This window comes from Lissotriton vulgaris, chromosome 11 (assembly GCF_964263255.1).
Source record: "Lissotriton vulgaris chromosome 11, aLisVul1.2, whole genome shotgun sequence".
Taxonomy (NCBI): Eukaryota; Metazoa; Chordata; class Amphibia; order Caudata; family Salamandridae; genus Lissotriton; species Lissotriton vulgaris.
Window position 1 is genome coordinate 951,393,696 of NC_141699.1, and position 19,457 is coordinate 951,413,152.

General features: G+C 43.1%; 1 protein-coding gene across 1 annotated transcript in view; it reads right to left on the bottom strand.

Annotated features, from left to right (window-relative positions):
* GPR149 (G protein-coupled receptor 149) overlaps positions 1-19,457 on the bottom strand; it is a 350,609-nt gene that overhangs the window by 309,264 nt on the left and 21,888 nt on the right. The window contains exon 3 of the mRNA XM_086944898.1: positions 12,388-12,851. Coding sequence (XP_086801024.1) covers positions 12,388-12,851 — 464 coding nt within the window. The remainder of the gene's footprint in view (positions 1-12,387; positions 12,852-19,457) is intronic.

The following is a 19,457-nucleotide window of genomic DNA, read 5'->3' on the forward strand; positions in this document are numbered from 1 at the left end:
TTCGTATTGGCCAACTGACATAAGGATTACACCTCTTCAACCAGGGAATCTCAACATTTACAGCACTATTTGTAGAAACAATAACGTCTAAAGATAGCACCTAATTATGGTCGCCAATAGAAATTTGTAGAAGAAATTTCACATATTTGGGCAGAAGACAATGGTGAGCCATCAACAGTTCTAGCCACTTCATCAGCCTTCTTAAGTCTTTTGGGCATGTTATTCCTGAAGGCTCAATCCTGTCAAATAAACATCCCACAGGCTCTGCTTCCCAAACTAGCAGAGGTATTGCAGACTCTGTTAGTATTATAATTGATAAGGCGAACAAATTAAGAACCTATTGTAAGAGCACCAACCCCCTGCTATCTTCTTTTCAGGAGAGCAGTGATACCCTCCAACATTCTTCAAAGGCCCTTATCTGACGCAAAGCATCTGCGCAATACAAGCACAATCCTGCCATACGTCAGGATTCCTTACACTCGCAAGCAAAGGATCTCTCACAGATTCAACTTGCATAGGCTCTTCAAGAGAAAAGGGTTCTAAGGGAAGTTTTATATGCCCCAGATGACTAGGTGTATGGAAAGTTGGGGGATCAACTTGAATCTTTCTTCTTTTCATATGTCTTTCTTGCAATCAAATGTTCAATCAGTTGTGAAATAAATATGTTCTGTAGTGGGACCCAGAGTATGAAGTAATTAATTATTTATTTCCCTTTTTAACCCACATTGAAACAAAGTCATCTGAGTTCTTTCAGCCCAGATATTATGATAATCCAATTTGCAGAAAATGAGTTACATCATAAGTCAAAACAACTATTTTCTTTTCTGATTATCACACTAAGTCTCCTCAGCTAAGTACTACAAGTCTGAGCAATCTAATATAATCTTAAAAACTGACAAGAGGATGGTACTGGATTTTAATCAATTATCGGGATACGTTTCTGATGGAGTTGCTCAAGCCAATGCAGGATTATTTTTTTCAAATATCTTTCTTAGGCTTGACCATTATTAAACTGTATATACCGAAAGGCAAAATACACTGTAAGAGAGTCCAAAATGTTCTGGAAATGTAATGAATGTATAACAAGCGAGCATTGAGAGAGAAAAAATTAGGAAACAACATGAGTTGTGACACATCATGCTTAGCCGAGCTCTACCATTTAAATATTTGAAACAGGAAGTGACCTCACAGGAGGAAACTCTGCTACATCTTGGATTGGGATATTCCACTGACTCCCAAAGGATTGACTACCACCTTGGATACAGCATTTTAAAAGAGCAAGCTTCATCCTCATTTGGAAACTCATGATGCCCACTCAATCCTGAAGAAGAAGCCCAGGTTTGACATTCTTTATGCCATATGGGGTTCAGGAACTCCACTGTGCCAGACAGTTTTGCAGCTCACAATAAATTCCTCCAGGTCACTGCGGGCATGACAGCACTTGACGATCTCCAGCGGTAAGAGAACCCTGTGTTACAGCTAGCAGCAATGCATTGAGAAGAAGCACATATTGAACCTCTTGCCATTCAGACTAAGCACATTAAAAAAAAAAAAAAATCACGATATTCATAACATTTAATTGTTTTATTCCATAATAACTAAATATAAATATTCACATTTAGGTGAAAAATAATAGTAATTTATTTCAATGTATTCAAACTAATTAAAGTCAATAGTGCTGCAACATTTTTATATTTTGCTTTAAATTAAAAAATATATAGATATATGTAATGACTTTACAGTGTTTACAATTATATTTAGCATAAAAATACTTTAACTTTTTTTTAAATTTCAATAAACGTTTTTACTTTTCCCTGTACTTTAACATAGGCATTCTGTGTCTCAGTTGCTGAGACCTTGACGAATATAGTAAGAATAAGAAAAGGTTTTAAGCTGCAGCAGAGGATGAAGCATCCTCACCAGTTTTGTTTTCAAGGTTTGTCTTGCTCTGAGCTTTTTCCTGTGTGATTTGGAGCTTCAGGACAGCAGGGTAATTGGTGTATTCGACCACATGCAGTTCATCACACCACAGGTTCTCACACTTCCATAATGGTGCAATTTGATGTCTGAAGGCCCTCTGGCAGATGGGCCATCAGCAGGTCAACAGCGTTTTCAAATCATGTCATATCCATATAAAAGATGGAGGTTATTGTTAGGTAAATGGCACAATCTTAGCATTTCTTATTAGCAGTGCAAAGAGACTAGGATTGAAAGGAGAGTGTGGAAAGCTATTGCTATGGGTGGCTAGATAAGAATGAGGGTATATTTGGCAGCCCAAGGATGGGGAAGATTTATGGGGAATGGGGATTTGAAGGCTCATTGATAATAGATGCAAAATCAGAGTGTCATATTTTGTAGAGTCACAGAATAGCTTAAAAAGATGTTGCTAGTTTTAAATAGTTTAAATCGGATATACTTGGAACATAAAATGAGCACTTTTTTATCTAGAGGAAGTGTCTGAAGCTGATACTCAAGACTTTCGGTTACTTAAGTATCATGAAATAAAACCTTTTTTTGAGAACCCCTCCAAATATGTGGACACAGCATGGCCTGCATTTATTGACAAAAATGGCACCCGAACATTGCAGAAGAAACTTAATCTTATTCAACCTGAATTAGCATGACAAGCATGCATTTTCCTAGAGAGACATGTGAGACAGAGAATTAATGGCTATTTACCTCTTAGGTATCCTGATTCATGCAGTACTCATCTGAGCCATATCAAACATGCATATACAATGAATTACTACCGGCCACATACACGAAACATCTAATCAGAGATCCTAAATCCCCTGAAAAAAAGAACTTGATATTGAGGTGAAAAGAATGCTAATTTGAGGCCAAATACAATATTGGTATTACCTGAGCATGTGTCATGGCTTCCAAGTGGGAATCTGAGTTCTGGTTCCGTTATGATTGACTTAGGCCCTCATTACAATGTTGGGTGGATGCCGATGTGGGAAGGGAACCGCCCAACCAAGGGTCGCAGTACCGCATTCACAATTAGGATGGGACAGCGCATAGTGCGTCAGAAACTTCCAGTTTTCATTGGGAGCTTGTGCAGCAGGCTGAAAATGCCTGCAACAGAAGCTTCCATTGACAAAAATGGAAGTTTGTAAACATCCCTGCACTGAGTGATAGGCACCTCACGGTACCCTCCAGGCCTTAATTGGGAGGGCTAGAAGGGAACGGGGCCCTGCTAGGGGCCCTCAAAGTCAGTTTCGGACAGCCAATCCCTGTCAGAAAGGTCAACATGGATTGGCTGTCGGAAACCAACATCATAAGAAAGGCCATCCTTAAGGGATTATGGTGCCTTTCTGACTCACAGACGGTCTTCTTGGGCCCGTCAGAACCATGTTTGATTCCCTCACTGGTTTAAACTCCGCCAACATCCAAATGCGGCGGTTGAACTTTTAACCTACCATGCCAGGTGGAAAGCCTCCGACTAGTGGTTGGAGGCTTTCCACCCGACATCGTAATGAGGGCCTTAGTGTTTTGAAAAGTGAATGTGGGCTTTTGTTAGGAAGCTGTGTAGACTGAATCTGATGACAGTATGATGTTGGGAGATCGTGCAGGAATATATATAAATGAGCACTTTTACATTTGCATCACACAACTACATTACAGTTCACATATTTGTATGATAGAAAGGAGTCAGTAACGAATGCCAATATATGTGCTTGCCCTGGGTCTGTACTGAATATTTATTTCTGGGAAAAAAGAGCTCCCAACCCACATGCCTAAGCACTGTGAAAGTCAAGGATTTGATCCAGATGGATGGCAAGCACATTTTAAAGGTCAAAGGCTAGATGGACAAAAAACAAACACCCTGCTGCTTCCCCACTCAACAGGCCCCAATAAACTGTCCCTTGTGGGAGATGCCAACGGAAGCTGCTTGACTAGCTAATCCATAAAGGGTGAGAGTCACCAGTGTTGTATGTGGCAGGTTTTTTGTATACAAATACATGTTACCTACATGCCAGGCATGATTGTACTCCAATTTGACCACAATAATTAATTAAAGTATTTGTGTGGTCAAGTTTAGCGCCTACAGAAATGAACTTGTTTTTATGGAGATGCTAACAATTGTGTTGTTTATCACCATTTTTTCATTATGAAACTCCCGTTTTACATTGCTCATGGAAAGAAACAAGGTTAGAGAATCACATTTTCCACCTCTGTGGCATATGAGCTGTTTATAGGTAAAAAGCCATCTCTCCTTGTGTGGCTATAGCTTGGAAGGAAGCAGAGACTGCTACATTTGTTTTCCTTCCATACATGTCTGTAAAGATGCATTTTTAGCACAGAGAATGAGTGTCAGAACCACTTTCAGAGGGCCATGGGGCAATCAGGAGATACTTGCCACAGCCGTTAGGCGGAAATCTTTTACTCTTGATGTCCTGGAGCCAAACCTACAATAGATCCTTGAGGGAAAGTGTACTTATTGTATGGGCCCCCAAACCTTTCTCCAATGCTGATGGGTATGACTCTGAATGTGCACTGGAGCCAGTGCCAGTGCTTACTGCCTAAAACTGATATATTTGAATTGGTAACCTCAATTAGTAAGGCCTTTAACCCCCTTATAAGTCCCTAGTCCAGTGGTACCTATGGAAGGGGTGTTAAAGGGGTCACCAGAGCCTGAAGCATTGTTTGCGCAACCCGAGTGACCCAATTAAACGACAGAAAGCAAGCCTGCCACTGTAGACTACAGGAGCAGTGCAGTCTGCTTGAACTCAATGTTGCCCTCACCATGTGTGGCAAGATCAATACACTATCCTTGATGTACACCAATCACCCCTAAGGAAGACCTCCTATCCCAGGAGGCAGGGTGCATTATATTCATGGTGATGACATATCAGTGCAAGCGTAAATGTTCCTATATTGGCCCTTACCATTAAAGGCTACTATAGGTGATAGACAGTCCGTAGGATAACATGGGCGGACACCCATGCAAAATTGAGTTCGGCACCTCCATTACAGTACACCTGAAATAGGTCATGTTTGGTATCAAACAACGTGCCTCATCACCTCTGATACAAATCGTGTGTCAAGGATGAGATGGCATGCACCTAGGACGCTACCTTAAAGGTTGCCCACCTGGCTGCCCCAGCCCATCCCTAGCTCTGGCTGCCAGCCTGCAGCTGCTGCTGACAAGACTGGAATATGACCCTTGCAGGAGGCATGAACTCTCCCAGGAGTCAGAAATAATGGCCTGGACCAGAGGATGTCACACCTTCCTCCTTGACCGGATGGCTAGTGAAGTGGCACATCAAAGCTGTGAGCTTCAAAGCCCTCCCTGCATCTGATATGCAATAAGTCTGCCTCCCAGACAAGGAAACAGCCTTCCCCCTATCCCCAGACGCATTTGAAACCGGCCTGAGGCTACCCAGAACTCTAAGGTGGCTATCTGGTCTGTACAGCTGATGAAGACTTCTGCCATTTTTAAAAGTGGAAGAATAGAGGGTTCTGGGTAGAAAAGGTGACATACACCCTCCCGGATGTGGTCATCTCAGGGGCAGATTAGCCACTGAAGCCGGCAGCCCATTTGTCATTGCACCCACATCCCAAACAACTCTAAATCTAGGATTTCAGGGCTACCCCAAACACCATAACCTCAGTTCTGATTTGCAATAAAGGACAAAGAAGAGATCTATGCCTGCGACAACAGGATCTGCATAAAGCAAAGGTGTGATACCCTGCACATGTGGCAACCTTCCTGGAACTGCATGACTGAAACTAGTCCTGAACCAACGCTTGGTTCCCCCGATAGAGGGACACCTTTGAAAGATAAAGGAAACTCCAGGTTCCCTTGGACTAGTGGTACTAGTCTCCAGCACAATGCAGGTAAAGACCGCATACTTGAATCAAACAATTGCTGGTCGTTGGGCCCTCTGTGAGATCTCCCAGAAGTAGATGGTCCAATGCTTTGTGAAAAATGCAGTCCTGACCTTCAGCAACTTTCAGGTGCCTACCATTTTCCCTTGGACCTCCAGACGTTGAAAGAATTTTATTCTGACCTTACTGCTGCCAAGGCTTGTTGATCGCCAGTCTGACAACCATCCCCTTTACTCAACATTGCACCTCAAGGGAACTCCGCACAACCTTTATCCAATGTCAGCAGCGGCTCTGATGTTGACTTTTTGTACCTGGTTGCCCACCGGCACAGTGTAAGCTGTAAAAATATCTCCCCTGTGGATCTCGCTTCAGCACCACGGGCAGCCAGGACAATGATGCTACGGGCTTCTCAAGCAAGATTAAATGGAACTGACGGTCATGGTTTGATCCTGCAACCCACATCCCCTTTACTTTCCTTGGTTTTCACACAACTCAACCTCCAAGGGACCGAATGCCCCTAGTGCTTCTACCGCTGACCGCAATGATAAATGTTTGCAGTATTGTTTTGCACTGATTTAGTTTTGCATCTAAAACTCATAACTCTGGTTACACTTGTCTGATTTATTTTGTTTTGCTGTCTAAATTTAAATAAAATATGGTTTATTTTTTATAAAGCGGTATCTTATTCCTTTCAAGCTATGTGAATTACTTATCGTCGATGTTGGTACTCTAAAACGCTTAACACATGTTCCTCTTGTAAAGCCTGACTGCTCTTTGCCACTCTACCAGGACTGAGCAATTTATTATTTTGAATCCAAGGACCATCTTTATGGTATTGTTAGAGTATCATATGGTGAAGCCTAACCAGCATCACCACATAATACTCCACCTTCTGCAATCCTGAACAACTGGGTCAAGTACCCACCCATTCTGCACTTGACTCTCAAGAATAGTGTGGGTCAAGCAGTTCAAATTTCCTGAGGGGGTGGATACAGGGAGTATACACAGGCTCACATCTCAAAATATGCTCGACAGCAGCAATAAGTGGCTGCCAGCCAAATACTTCTTTCTTGAATAAAGATGTATTTTATTTTACCACTACTAACCAGTGGTAGCTGGTGACATTTCAAAGTGGTGCGGCATAAACGTTGAAGAACAAATTCACGTAGTAATCGAGAGTAGTGAGTGAGCCAGATTGACATAAGGGACATTCCCGGGGTCTTCCCCGAGAATTTGTTTTTAAAAAAAGAGTGGAAAATGGTGCATTTTAAAGCACATTTTAATTAATAATTTGGTGAGAAAACAAGAACTTTAACTATCCCCCCATTCGACTCCATGAATTCACACTATTTTTGACAAGAAAAACGTGACTTTTCACAACAGCATTAAGCTAACGTGTCAAACAAACAAGACTGTAATCATAGCAATGTCATTCATATTGGCTTTGGCAAGGAATTATTCATCACCATCAGTGATGTATCTATCACAGCATGCCTGCTAAAATACTATAGAAACCTTCCTTAAACTATACACGACGTGTTGTACAGAACATGAACTAGACTCTAGAAGCATTACACTGAGTTCTACGGGCTACTGGGGTGTAGTATGCTCCAATAATTTATCTTAAGAACAGCCAAAAAGATAGGGCAGGACTTAAGGCGTAACCAGTGATCCTCATCGACAGCGGTATAATTGGAATTATTGAAGCAATGGAAAGCAAAATATATGGGACATAAAACTACGTCAGCACATCCTGTTCGAAATGTTATTTATTACAGCATGGGGGCTACTTTTTAACATAATTTTTGCTCAAACTTCCAAAATAAGATGGGTTAGTAACACGTCACATTGAGAAGTGAACAAACCTTAGGCACACGCTTCTGGTAATAAAAGGTGCGCACTCTTTATTCCGCAAACGCCAGCTGCGTTTCGTTGAACGTGTTCAGTTTCACATTTATGCATGTAACCATTCGAGAGTCTTGGAAAACATCCCTGCAATACCCTATTCAAGATATATTAATTGTCGGTGACTGTCTGCAAGGGACTTTCACATTCTAGATTCCAGACTGTAAGCGGGAGGCAATTGGCATTTTTTTCTACACTCCGAGTGCTTTATGAACAAGGTCTGTGAATGATGTAAATAAAGATTTTTGCATAAATACTCAAACAATTTTTTTCCCTGTAGATTCACTAATTCTGCAGTGTCTAAATTACAGTTACATGTCCAGGGTCAGTAACATCACTGACATATTCACAATTGTGCGGCAGGGGCAAGTGGTGTAAATCATTAATTATGCGAAAAACATATGAGAATTTCAGACTTTATCTTAAACTTTCCTTATCTTCACCCTGAAAACCATTCACCCATTGCATCGCAAAAAGTCTGCGTCCATGCACAGCACATGTGCCACCCTGTCGCGGCTTGAGGGGGGAGGGGGGTCACGCAAGGGGAGGGGGGTCAAACGGGGAGTTAAATATGAAAACGAAAAATTACTTACCTCACAGCCGGTCCCCGCCACCTCTGCTCCCCTTGGCGCCTTCACGTCGGCACTGGAATGGACGGGCAGCCCCCCTCAGCCAATCCAGGCACTGCCAGCAGTGCCAGGATTGGCTTAGGGCACGGTTATCCTTTGCCCGCTGCCTGCTCATTAGGAGACGAAAGGGCTCCTAATGGGCATGCGCAAACAACACATGACTCGCACGGGCAAAAAATTCGCCCTCCGTCCCCACTCATGTGCACTTGTGTTGTGCTGCTGCCTGTTGCCCCCCAGTGATCTGACAATCATGTCAGTCAACATGACGCCAGATCGCCCACCCCTTCAGACTTTGAAGGGGAGGGCGGTCGGACTCATGCTGACTGACATGATTGTCCGTTCACCCTCAGCGTCTTTGAACTTAAGTAAACTCATTCAGTTTACTTAAGTTCAGAGACGCTGAGGTAGATGCGGGCGGGGGGCTACGCCCCCACGCCCCAATGGACGCACCGCGCCTGCTACTAACACAAAGGAAAACATGACATTCACATACATCTTTCACAGTCCCCTGAGGTCAGGGGTCTACTGTTTCTCCATGCAGTTCCATGAGCCTAACTCCCTCCTAGCTCTCACTATAGTGCTTATTCCCCCATTCAATATATGCGACATTCAGGTGAAGCCCCACGAGTAGCCCAAGTCTCAGAATTTCCACTCCGAATCTATATTTAAAAAGAAAAATCTTCCAATGCTGAAGTGCTATATGTCAAACAAGTTCTTCTATCATCAGCTGGCCAGCAATCAGTACCCACATGTGCAGGATCGGGGAGACTGGAGTCTCTGAGCTTGCGTCTCCAGAGGCGCAGGAGCTACAGCAGCTCTCTCTGATAAATTCTCTTCCTGTGGCCCAGGTAGGTTATGCTCAGATGTCATCATGTTCTTCATGCACAGTTATGAGGCAGCAGAGACTGGAGGTTCTTTGTGACTCCTCCAAGTTATTTGGTCCTCCCCACTTTGAGTGGGTGGTGAGTAGTGTGAAAGTCGCAACGCTGGTCCTTAGTCATGATGCAGGTTCATAAGGGTACCCATGGCTACCTTTCTCCTCTGGTGATGATCACAACAAGGTTGCACTTATTGCTTGGCCCCAGTGGCCCCCTCTGCCATACAGTGTCACTGTCTCTCCACTGCATAGGGCTCTGACCCAATTGCACAGCAGATTTCCTCATGGTGGTCCCTTCTGGCATACAGGGTCGCTGGCTCACCACTGCACAAGGGCTACGGCTCTCCCATCATGTGTGTAAGCCATGACATTGGCCTGTTTTTACCTGTGACACTGGTGTGAAGCCTCAGTCACAAGGCAGGTTCATAATGGTCACCGGCTCACCACCGCACAAGGACTACGGCTCTCCAAGCATCATGGATGTGCCATATGACATTGGCCTGTCTCATGGATTGCAGTCTTGTTGGACCAGGATGAGCACCCAAAACTCTACCCTAATAGTGGTGAGAGGCTAATGCCTTGACCAGTAGTTAAGCAGCAGGAGCGCAGTGGTGGCAGCGTACCGTGGAGTGATCAGTAAGAGAGAACAGGTCATTTTTAGCTGCATCACTGAAGTGAGGCCTACAGTCTCAGTCATTGAAAGTTAGGTTGTTATGTGCTTAACTCAGCCTTGCGCTACATCGGTTTGGTGTGTAGATGAATATACTTAAAGCATGAAGTACTGTGCAGTGCGTGTATGGTATATGCATGTGCTGGATATACGTGTCTGTGAATTGTACAATATATGAAAGATGTAGTGCAGTGTGTGTATGCTGCATACATGTGCTGGGTATAAGTGGGCCTGCAAATGGTACAGTACATGGCTGACTCTGGGTTCCATTTTGGGAGACCCAGGGCTGCATGGTGAAACATGCGAGAGGAATCCCCCCAGACAGATTTGTGTATTGCTGCATTCCTGTAAGCTGTGTGGGACAGTCAGGCTCCGCCAGCACACAAAGGGTGCTCTTTCATTCAGAGCGAGGTCTTACACAGCTGGCAACGCTTATTCAAAGAATAGGAATGCTTTAGACTAACAAAGGAGAGATGTGTGATGAAATACATTTGGGGCTTTTCTAGAGTTGGCTCTGACTTTAAATATGACTGCTGAGATCTTTATAGTGATTATAATTTTTCGGAATATATATGCTTTGCAGGTGAATTATGTGTCATAAATAACCAGTCATTGTAAAATGTTAAACAATGTACGTTATTTGTCTCAGGAAATGGGAAGTGTCTCCACCAATAACACCCCTGGAGATGAGAGATTCTGTGACAGAGTTTGTCTGACTCTTAACAGTCTGGGTTCTTATTCACAAAGGCAAACTTACAATTTTGAGTAATTTTAAGATTGTTGCTATTCATAAAGGTATTTTACTAGTAGTATATTTATGACTGCAAAGTGCACGCACATAAAAAGATAGGACAGTGAGTTAACCAATCTCATAACAGTTCAAGTATGGAATTATATACATAATTGTACACCACCAGATTATGCCACACCATTTCATAGTCTCCTCAGGAAGTCAATGCATCCCTTAGAAAACATTTCTGTGCATTAGGTGAGGCCTATACCCTGCATATGAGATAGTTCCACATAAAGGTCCTTCCCATGTCCAGGGCTTCTACACAAACTTGTGGAATAATGATTCTGGATTTGAGAAAACTAAAGTGTGCACAATACCTACAGTTAAACTCAGTCATCATAGTAGGAACAACATAGATTCATTGAGATTACTGTGAACCAGACCTCTTAGTCTGTTTCTGATGTTCCAGCAACAGGCAATGGGAAGAACAGGCGCCCATTGAGCAGCATAGATTGTAGACGTCTGGCTCTCTATGTCCTCCTGCTACTGAGACTGAAGTACTTAAGGGTGCAGCGGTCTGCCCCACATAGGAACTACTTTTCAGTCACCACAGTAAAATCTACACCTACACAATACTCATGTTGGCTCCTCCTAAATGTGAAAGACACAGGGGCTGAAGGAGGCAGACCCAAAGGAACCAAAAGCTGACAGGGGGAAGACCCAAAGCCCACACTGTGCTGTTTTGTGGTATTCATCATATAGCTTTTGGCTGACAGTTAAAGTTGTTTGGAACCAAACCTAAAAAATGCATAGAACGACGTTGACACACAGGGCATATTTGGCCACTAAGATAGGTACATTTGAGGGAAAAGAGTCTGATTCACAAAAAACAATGTTATTTATTTATTTTTTATAAGTTTTTATTAGCGAAAAGACAATGTTATAAGAGTAAAACATCTGTCCTTTTAAGCTTACTTCTATGCTTGAACTGTTACGGGGTTCTCAAAAAAATCTAAGAATATTCCAGAGAAACCTACGACAGTCACAGATTATCAGTAGTCCGCATTTAAAATATGCACATTTGTAATTTATCCAGGTTAAAAAAATCGTATTTTTTCTAAATAATGCCCAAATTAGCAGTGTCACATAATTTCTAATTGCATGAATAAATATGGTGCTTATATCTGGCCATTTCTCACCACGGAGAGGCACTTCTGTAAACTTGTGTGCTTTTCTTGGGTGTAAAACTATCTATAAAATGCTCATGAATAGCCCAAACACATAGGTTCGTGGATGTTTACTACTTTTTACTAGGACCATCCCTCCACCCTCAGAAACATTCACAACCCCATCGCTTGCACTAAAATTGTGAGTATGGAGTTCTGCCAAATAGACGGATTTGGCACCTATGTGGGCACACTCGATGAACATAAAATGCCACCAATTCAATGCCATCCGTCAGGATGTTTTCGTTTAGCCTTCTTAACTTGCTTCAAATGTGCAACACATGTAAACATTATCTTCCTCGGGTTTTATTGCGTAATAAACTGCCTATGATCTTTTTGCAGCGCTAAGCAACAGTGGCAGTGAGACACGAAACTCTAAACAAACAATGTACCAGTTTATTAATATGCATTGAAAATTCTTCCATAAATTTGTCGCTGCAATAGAAAATGGCCAGGCCGTTATATGTGCAGTATTCATTGTTATGTATGTGAAATGTTTGAATTAGGCTTACCTGGCGAAATGTTCTTTCGGATTTGCTTCTGCACCACTCCCATTCCGAGAGTTCCGGTTTGTGCCCCTCTTCGTGAGACAGCCTCCTCTCTTGCCCTTCAAAAAAGGCGGGTTTCTCGAAGTTTCTAGCTTCTTCTCTTTTTATCCCTCCCATTTTGTCGGTTAACCCTCGTGACACAGATTTTGCCGCGTCCAGTTTGCACTCCGCGTCCGCCCTGTTTGTTAACGTGCCCATATCCTTGCGCAGGGAGCTGTCCAGCCCTGGCTCGGTGCTGAAACCCATCGCCACAGAATCGAAAAAGAAGCCCCTCTCGTTCACTGAATCCTTTGCAAGGTCACAGTCGCGGCTCACCAAGTTGTGGTAGGAGATGGATTTTTCCAAAGCTGCATGGTTTTCTTGGGATATTTTGTATATTCCGTATCCTTGCTGGAACGACAGGTTGAACTCGAAGCCTTTCCGTTTGACTAGATAAAGACAGAAACAGACTCTGTGTTTCAATCAAAAAAAGCATACACAACACAGCACGAATATGTAATGAGGCGCCCAACACTCTTTCTACCGTCACCTACTTCAAACACACACTCGTTTTCCAGGCAATTAGCTGGTACACCAAACAAGAAACTACAAAAGCAACTCTGTTCGGTCCTCAAGTCTCACCCATCAGAAAAGCCTAAAGACCCATTAAAACTCCACAGACTCACCCTAATGACCACAAACCTCACAAAACTGAAGCTATCTCCAGTATGTGGTGGAAACGCTTGGAAATGTAAACACCAGATTACCCAAAGTCTCTGCAATACACTATGGCCGGATTGGGAACCCAAAGCAGCCCTGGAAAATTTTGTCAGACCGGCCCCCTTAGGGCGCACAGTGAGTGCTGCTAGTGAGCCTGACCACTACAAGAATGGTTTGGAGGTGTTCTCCCCCCCCCCCAAGATAATTTGGGCATAAATGGCACATTCTACAGCACATATTTCATTATATATTCAATTGTGTTAGCTTTTAAAGTATAGTAAATGATGACCTTAGTGTATGGCAGAGGTCTTCAAACTTTGTGGCGCTGAGCCCCCCCCCCTTAAGCTAAATATTTTGAAGTTGGGCCCCCCTCCAAACCTTTATGGCAAGGACTGGAGGAGCAGAGCTGAGCACCGGGGTTTGGGCTTGTGAGACCATTTGAGTGGTACTTTTTTTCTGTAGCTCATAATTAACCGTGGGCAGACAACTATACTATGCTTGCGTAGTTTGTGCTACTTCACGCTACACGAATTGCACATAGCACAGTGCAAAAACATGTAGCGTAGCGCAGTTGGCATTTTTTGCTCGTTCGCGGTCCTCAACGTCAAGTTGGCGACCGCGAGCGAGCAAAATGAGATCCCGGCGAGACTTTTTCAAGTTGGCGATCAGGAGCGTGGAAAATAAACTTTCCGGCGAGATTCTCAACGCGGGGAGGTCAGGTTTCTCATTGCGAATGGTCGCGTATGCTCGCGACCGCTTGCAATGAGAAACTACCAGTCCGCGTTCAGAAAGCTGTCGCTCGAGTAAAAATCTACTCGAGCGGTAGAATACGACAGCTCTCACTATGCAAGATGTTGTTTTCAACGATTACACAGTGTGGACAAGCATCCGGCACTGTGCAATCATCGCAAACAGCGCACTACGCAGTTCGCGTAGCGCTACGTGTAGCTCGCGTAGTGCTAAGTGCACTTTGCGTAGCTGCGCGTAGTGCTACTTCACGAACTATGCCCAGGGTTACTCATAATCCACAGTAATGTGTAAATGCTTGAAATAAAAACTGAAATTAATTAACAAATGCAAATCCTGACATTCTTTGGATAGTAAATCCAAGCATTACATTTTGCGTTGGGTTTGCAGTGCAAAAGTAGCGCAAACCTGTTGCAAAGCAAGGGGTGCCTTGAATGTTGGGGGCAGGGGGGGTGCTGGTTATGCTTGATCTGTCAGCAGCCTTCAATACTGTACCCCACTTCGTTCTGCTGGCCCTGTCTTCAAGTCATTGGAATTAGGAGTAATAGCGCTTTATAAGTGACTGTTACATTACATTAGTAAATCTGGTCCATACAGCAGCGCTGCGCAGTTTTGCTTTATATTTGGGTACAGTCCAGTGCAAATCGTGATTTGCACTGGGATGTTTATACCAACACACTTACATCAGGTTTGTGTTAAAAAAGTAACACAAACCTGACCCGGTCTTAATAAATCTGGGCCTAAATCATTTTGCTGTAGCCTGCCTTATGCTGTGTGTAACGGAATTCAAAAATAATGACACATTCACAGTGCTTTCTGCCAAAGAAAGGTACCTTGAGCATTATAAAAACAAATATCACTATTAACAACTGCACCAAACGGGATTCTGTTCTGTGACTATCTCACACTTTCAGTGCGGGGAACATCCTTTATGATGCGGATGTTACCCCGCGCTACCATTACGACGCGTCTCTTACAACGCAAGTCGTAACCACGACTTGCACTGGAGGGCGCTCAAGGACAAGGAATAGTTAATTTACTATTCCAACACCTTCCCTACTATCCACGGGGACTGGTGTTGGAATAGTAAATTGAACTATTCCTAAGTCCGCACCCTACAGCGCAAGTCGTGGTAACGACTTGCGTTGTAAAACATGCGTTGTAACGGTACGCGTGATTAATTCACAATTATCCAGTGTGTGCATTATTTTATATGCAGTTAACATGAAGTTAAAAAAAAATCAAATCAGCTACTGAGAATTATGCTCTTAGTGTGGCAGTAATTGACCCTGCCACCCCACTGCCTAACCTCTGCCCCGTGGAACTTTAAATCACAGTTCCCATGCTTTTTTAAAGCCCTTTGAATGCATGTAAATGAAGATAGCCTGGAAAAGGGACACATAAACAAGTTTGCGCTTACAGGTCATCTTCATTTACAAGATTTGCAAATCTTTACTGAGACATTGGCAACCTCCTGAGTATGCAGCCGTGGACCCCCAGGGGGGGCACCCCCCACAGTTTGTAGACCTCTGATGCATGAGTACTCACAGACATTTTCCCAGGGGCCACAAAGTATGGTCTCTGGTGTGACCAAGAGTTGCATTGATGCCAGCAGGGTAAGAGTGGTGCTTTGCTTGAGGGGGTATGTCGGGGAGAGGCAAGGTTGGATTTTGGGAAGTGAATCATGTAGATGGTGTAGTCAGTGAGTCATGGAGCTATTTTGAGGTTTTCGTTACATCCTGCCCTCTTAATTCAACCCCATTTCTCGATGAGAGTCATAGATTTACCAGTACTATGCTATGGTATAATTAAATCCCTATTAATGTACCGCACCTATCTACTTGTTTGCACTACTTTGGGAGAGTCAAGTGTAAAAAAAGTAACTTCTTTATTGATTGAAATGTAAAGGAATTGCACAATGGGAAACCTGAAAACCTAGAATCCATTCTGACTTCCCCACCTGGCCAAATTGTGGGATCCTTGGCAATTGTTTTATTTAACTTTGTCTCCGTTTTCCTCAAAATCACATGTAGGCGCACCTTGAAATGCATTAATTCTGGATATGCACTGTATAAAATATTCTCTTCTGTTTGATTTGAGAAGCTATAACTTTGTCCATGAATAACAACCCAGACCACTCAGAGAGTTTGACGTGACAATTGACTTACCTATGAGTTCACTTTTGGCATCGTTATAGGGTGGGAGTAGGCATGAATGTTTCTTTGTCCATTTTTGAAAGCTATCACTTTAAAAATAAATACTTCTCAATGAACTAGTATAATCTGATGTACTATGGTGAAACACTACTGTATGTAATCTTCTTGTATTCTATCAAAAATGAATGTTTTTCTAAAGTTATGTGCTGCAGTATACCTTATCGGCTTCTTTTCTTTTACTTCAGTTATCTTATAAACAAATGCTTCCCTGTTTATTTAATATATTTCCAAATGTCAATTCTCTCTGAAGTAAAATGCAGCCCAGTACGGTCGCTCAGCAGGGGGCTGCATCTGAAGGTCAGCAGGGCCGAATGTGGCCCATGGGCCGTACTCTGAGTATTATTGCCTTAGAGTGCACCAGGATATGACAGTCTTTGTTGGGGTTCCCCAATGATTCCCTCAATATCACCCTCCAGCAGTGCCTCTGATCTCTCCATATCCCCTCAAGGTGTAGGATGCATATGCCATCCATACTGGTAGCCATTTTTTAGGGGAGCTTAGAGTGTAGAAGCACAAACTCAGGACGCAGAACGCAATACAATGGTTAGGGTAGGCTTAGCTAATAAGGATTTATTTCTATCCAAACAAACTCTTTTTATCAGCATTAGGATAATGAAAGACTAAAAAAATATATAACTGTCTAATCTTGACCATGTAATTTGCATGTAGCTCTTTGAAGACACTTTATAGCTCACTGTGCTAGATAATGATTGTAGCTTATGAACTGCACAGTAACAAAAGGGTCTCTGTGACAAAAGCAGAAACCCATTAAGCTATGCACATAAAATACTGTTCTGTGATCTGGATGGCACACGTCCTTTGCAGTAGTCATATTAACCCTCTGCGCTAACTTAGATGAGTTTAAAACTGCCACTACACAAATCTCTAATCTCTCTCCAGTAGGTACATTTTTCATCAGAGTTATCTTGACACTTTTATTGTTGCCTGAAAATACGGGATATACAAGGAACTCTGCAGCGGGTGCTTTCAAAACCGCTGCACACTACAAAAAACACCCCCAGTAACATAACCGGCCCCCAATCTTCCAGCCTCCCAGGGAAATGCCTGATGCTGGGTTCAGCCAGTCCAGCCTTGCAATACACACTTATGGCTGATTGGGTCTACACAAGAGTTAATTAACAAAGACAATTACAAAATTGCTACAGTATTCCATAGTGAGTTAGTTGCTTTGCAAAAGTAGAATTTGTTGGTTGCTCAAATGTAATGATAATAATAATAATCATATTAACCCCTTCCATGCTCATGACGAGCTCAGCTCGTCATGCAGTACAGTGCTCCTGTGCTCATGACGAGCTGAGCTCGTCATGACCACACCCATTTACATTGGGGCCCAGCACAGGAGAGGAATCTGTGAAGCAGCGATGTGGTTAATAATAATCATATGATAATAATAATAAGTATAGCAATAATAATAACAATAATAATAATACCAACAATAAAAACATTCAGTAACATTATTGTTATTATTATTATTATCATCATCATCATTATTATTAATAATAATGAGGATAATATTGACAATATTAATAATACCAGCAACAGACAGTGGCAGCTGGTGGATTTTGAAAGTGGTGAGGCGAATAATCGTACCCTAGTGCAACGCGCAAGCGAGCAAGCGGAGTGAGCGAGCCCAAACTGAAAAAAGGAGGGCGTGGGGGGTTCTCCCCCGCAAGTAAATGTTGCAAAAAGTCGATTCACATGGTGGCTTTTACACCACATATTTACTGCAAATTGGTGCATAAACAGGATCCAAATATAGCATTTTAAAGCACAAGTGTGAAAAAAATATTAGAAACATATCAAAAATGTGCCCAATACTCTAACTGGTCTGCTTGCAAAATGACCCCCAAGCCAAGGACATACAACCAATGGAAACAGGACTCTAAGTGTTTTCTACCTGTAACACAACTCTGCCTCTGTAATGTATTGGTTAATGAAGTCATCAAGGCTCGCATGAGAGCCGAGGCCAATGCAGCCTTGTGGACTCTGCACACACATCTTATCTGCTGCTCCCCCTCTGCTGATGCCACTGGTACCCCACTCCGCTCAGTGGTGCCCAAAGTGCGAGCTGCATTTCCTGAAGGCAATAGTGATACGGAAAGCACGTCTGCTCAAGAAAATGCACTATACACCTGTCCATTATAGACCCAGCAGGGTATGTGTAGTGCTTTTTCTACTAAAATGGGCCACTACCTCTCTAATCACTCGGCCATTGTTCTCATATTGAAGTTTCAAACTTGAGTCGGCACCTCTTTTTTTGCTGTATATAGTAAGCTGACTTGCACTTAGCAGTGCATCCCGAACAAGTGTGTGGAGATATTCCAAGGTTACCACATAACCCTCCTTGTGGCGAATGGTGTATTTTTGTCAGTGATGTGACAGCCAGTCCAAGTGGGTGGCTGGAGGCTGTTTGTGCAAGCTGCAGGTGAGGGAGAGGTGCCCTTCTCTGTGGTTTGGGGCCCAGGCCTGTGCATCTGCTGCTGATCTTTGTCCAACTTTTCCTTTCTTTACCATTCCAGACCAGCCACGTGCATGCCTGACAGCCCTGCAATGCACATGAAATCATGTGAGTAGAATGCAAGAAGCACGCACATTAAGGTGCAAGAGCAGACGGACTATATTCCGTGTCAGGGCGCTGTTTGTGCACCTCTTGCCACCTCATCAGGGGTGCTGCTTGTGAAGACAAGGAAACCCAGCAGAAGATTTACACTTAAGGGACGAAGACCTGTGCATCCATTGAGCCTTCCATGTGTCAGGCTCTTGTGGAATTCCAACTACACTGAGTGGAGAGGGGAGGTGGCAGTACCACACCTATGGAATTGGAAATAAAAATGCCAAGCATGGGGCTCAGTGCCCTCTTTCTCTGATTACCTTAGCCCAGGGCAGCAGCAGGTCTATACAGTGTATGGTAATCAGGCAGTGCCGGAAGAGCTTGTATTTCAGGTCAGTGCGTGGACCATCTTTTTGCTTTTTGTGGGCCTGGTTTAGTCTGGTGACCCGTTTTTACTGTTGATTTCTCTGATATCAAACAATGCCTGCAGCAAGCACCAATGCATGTAGTCCACTATACTTTGCAAAACACCTACACTACACTGCTTGTCTTAGCAAGTAAAAAATTGCCCCAATTTGAAAAGGTGGGACATTTTCTTAGCTACCTAATTCAGTGTATGGGACGACCTTTATTTTGATGCCTGTGCCTATTTTCTATCACAGTCTGTAAAGTCATGTGCAGGGGCCATTTCCCACCCACATTAGCTTTTCAAAAGACCTGACTGTTCTTGTTCTGTAATTTATGTAAATGCCACTACTTTCTTGAGAGGCGAAAGGTAGTTAAGACAGGGCAACAGATGA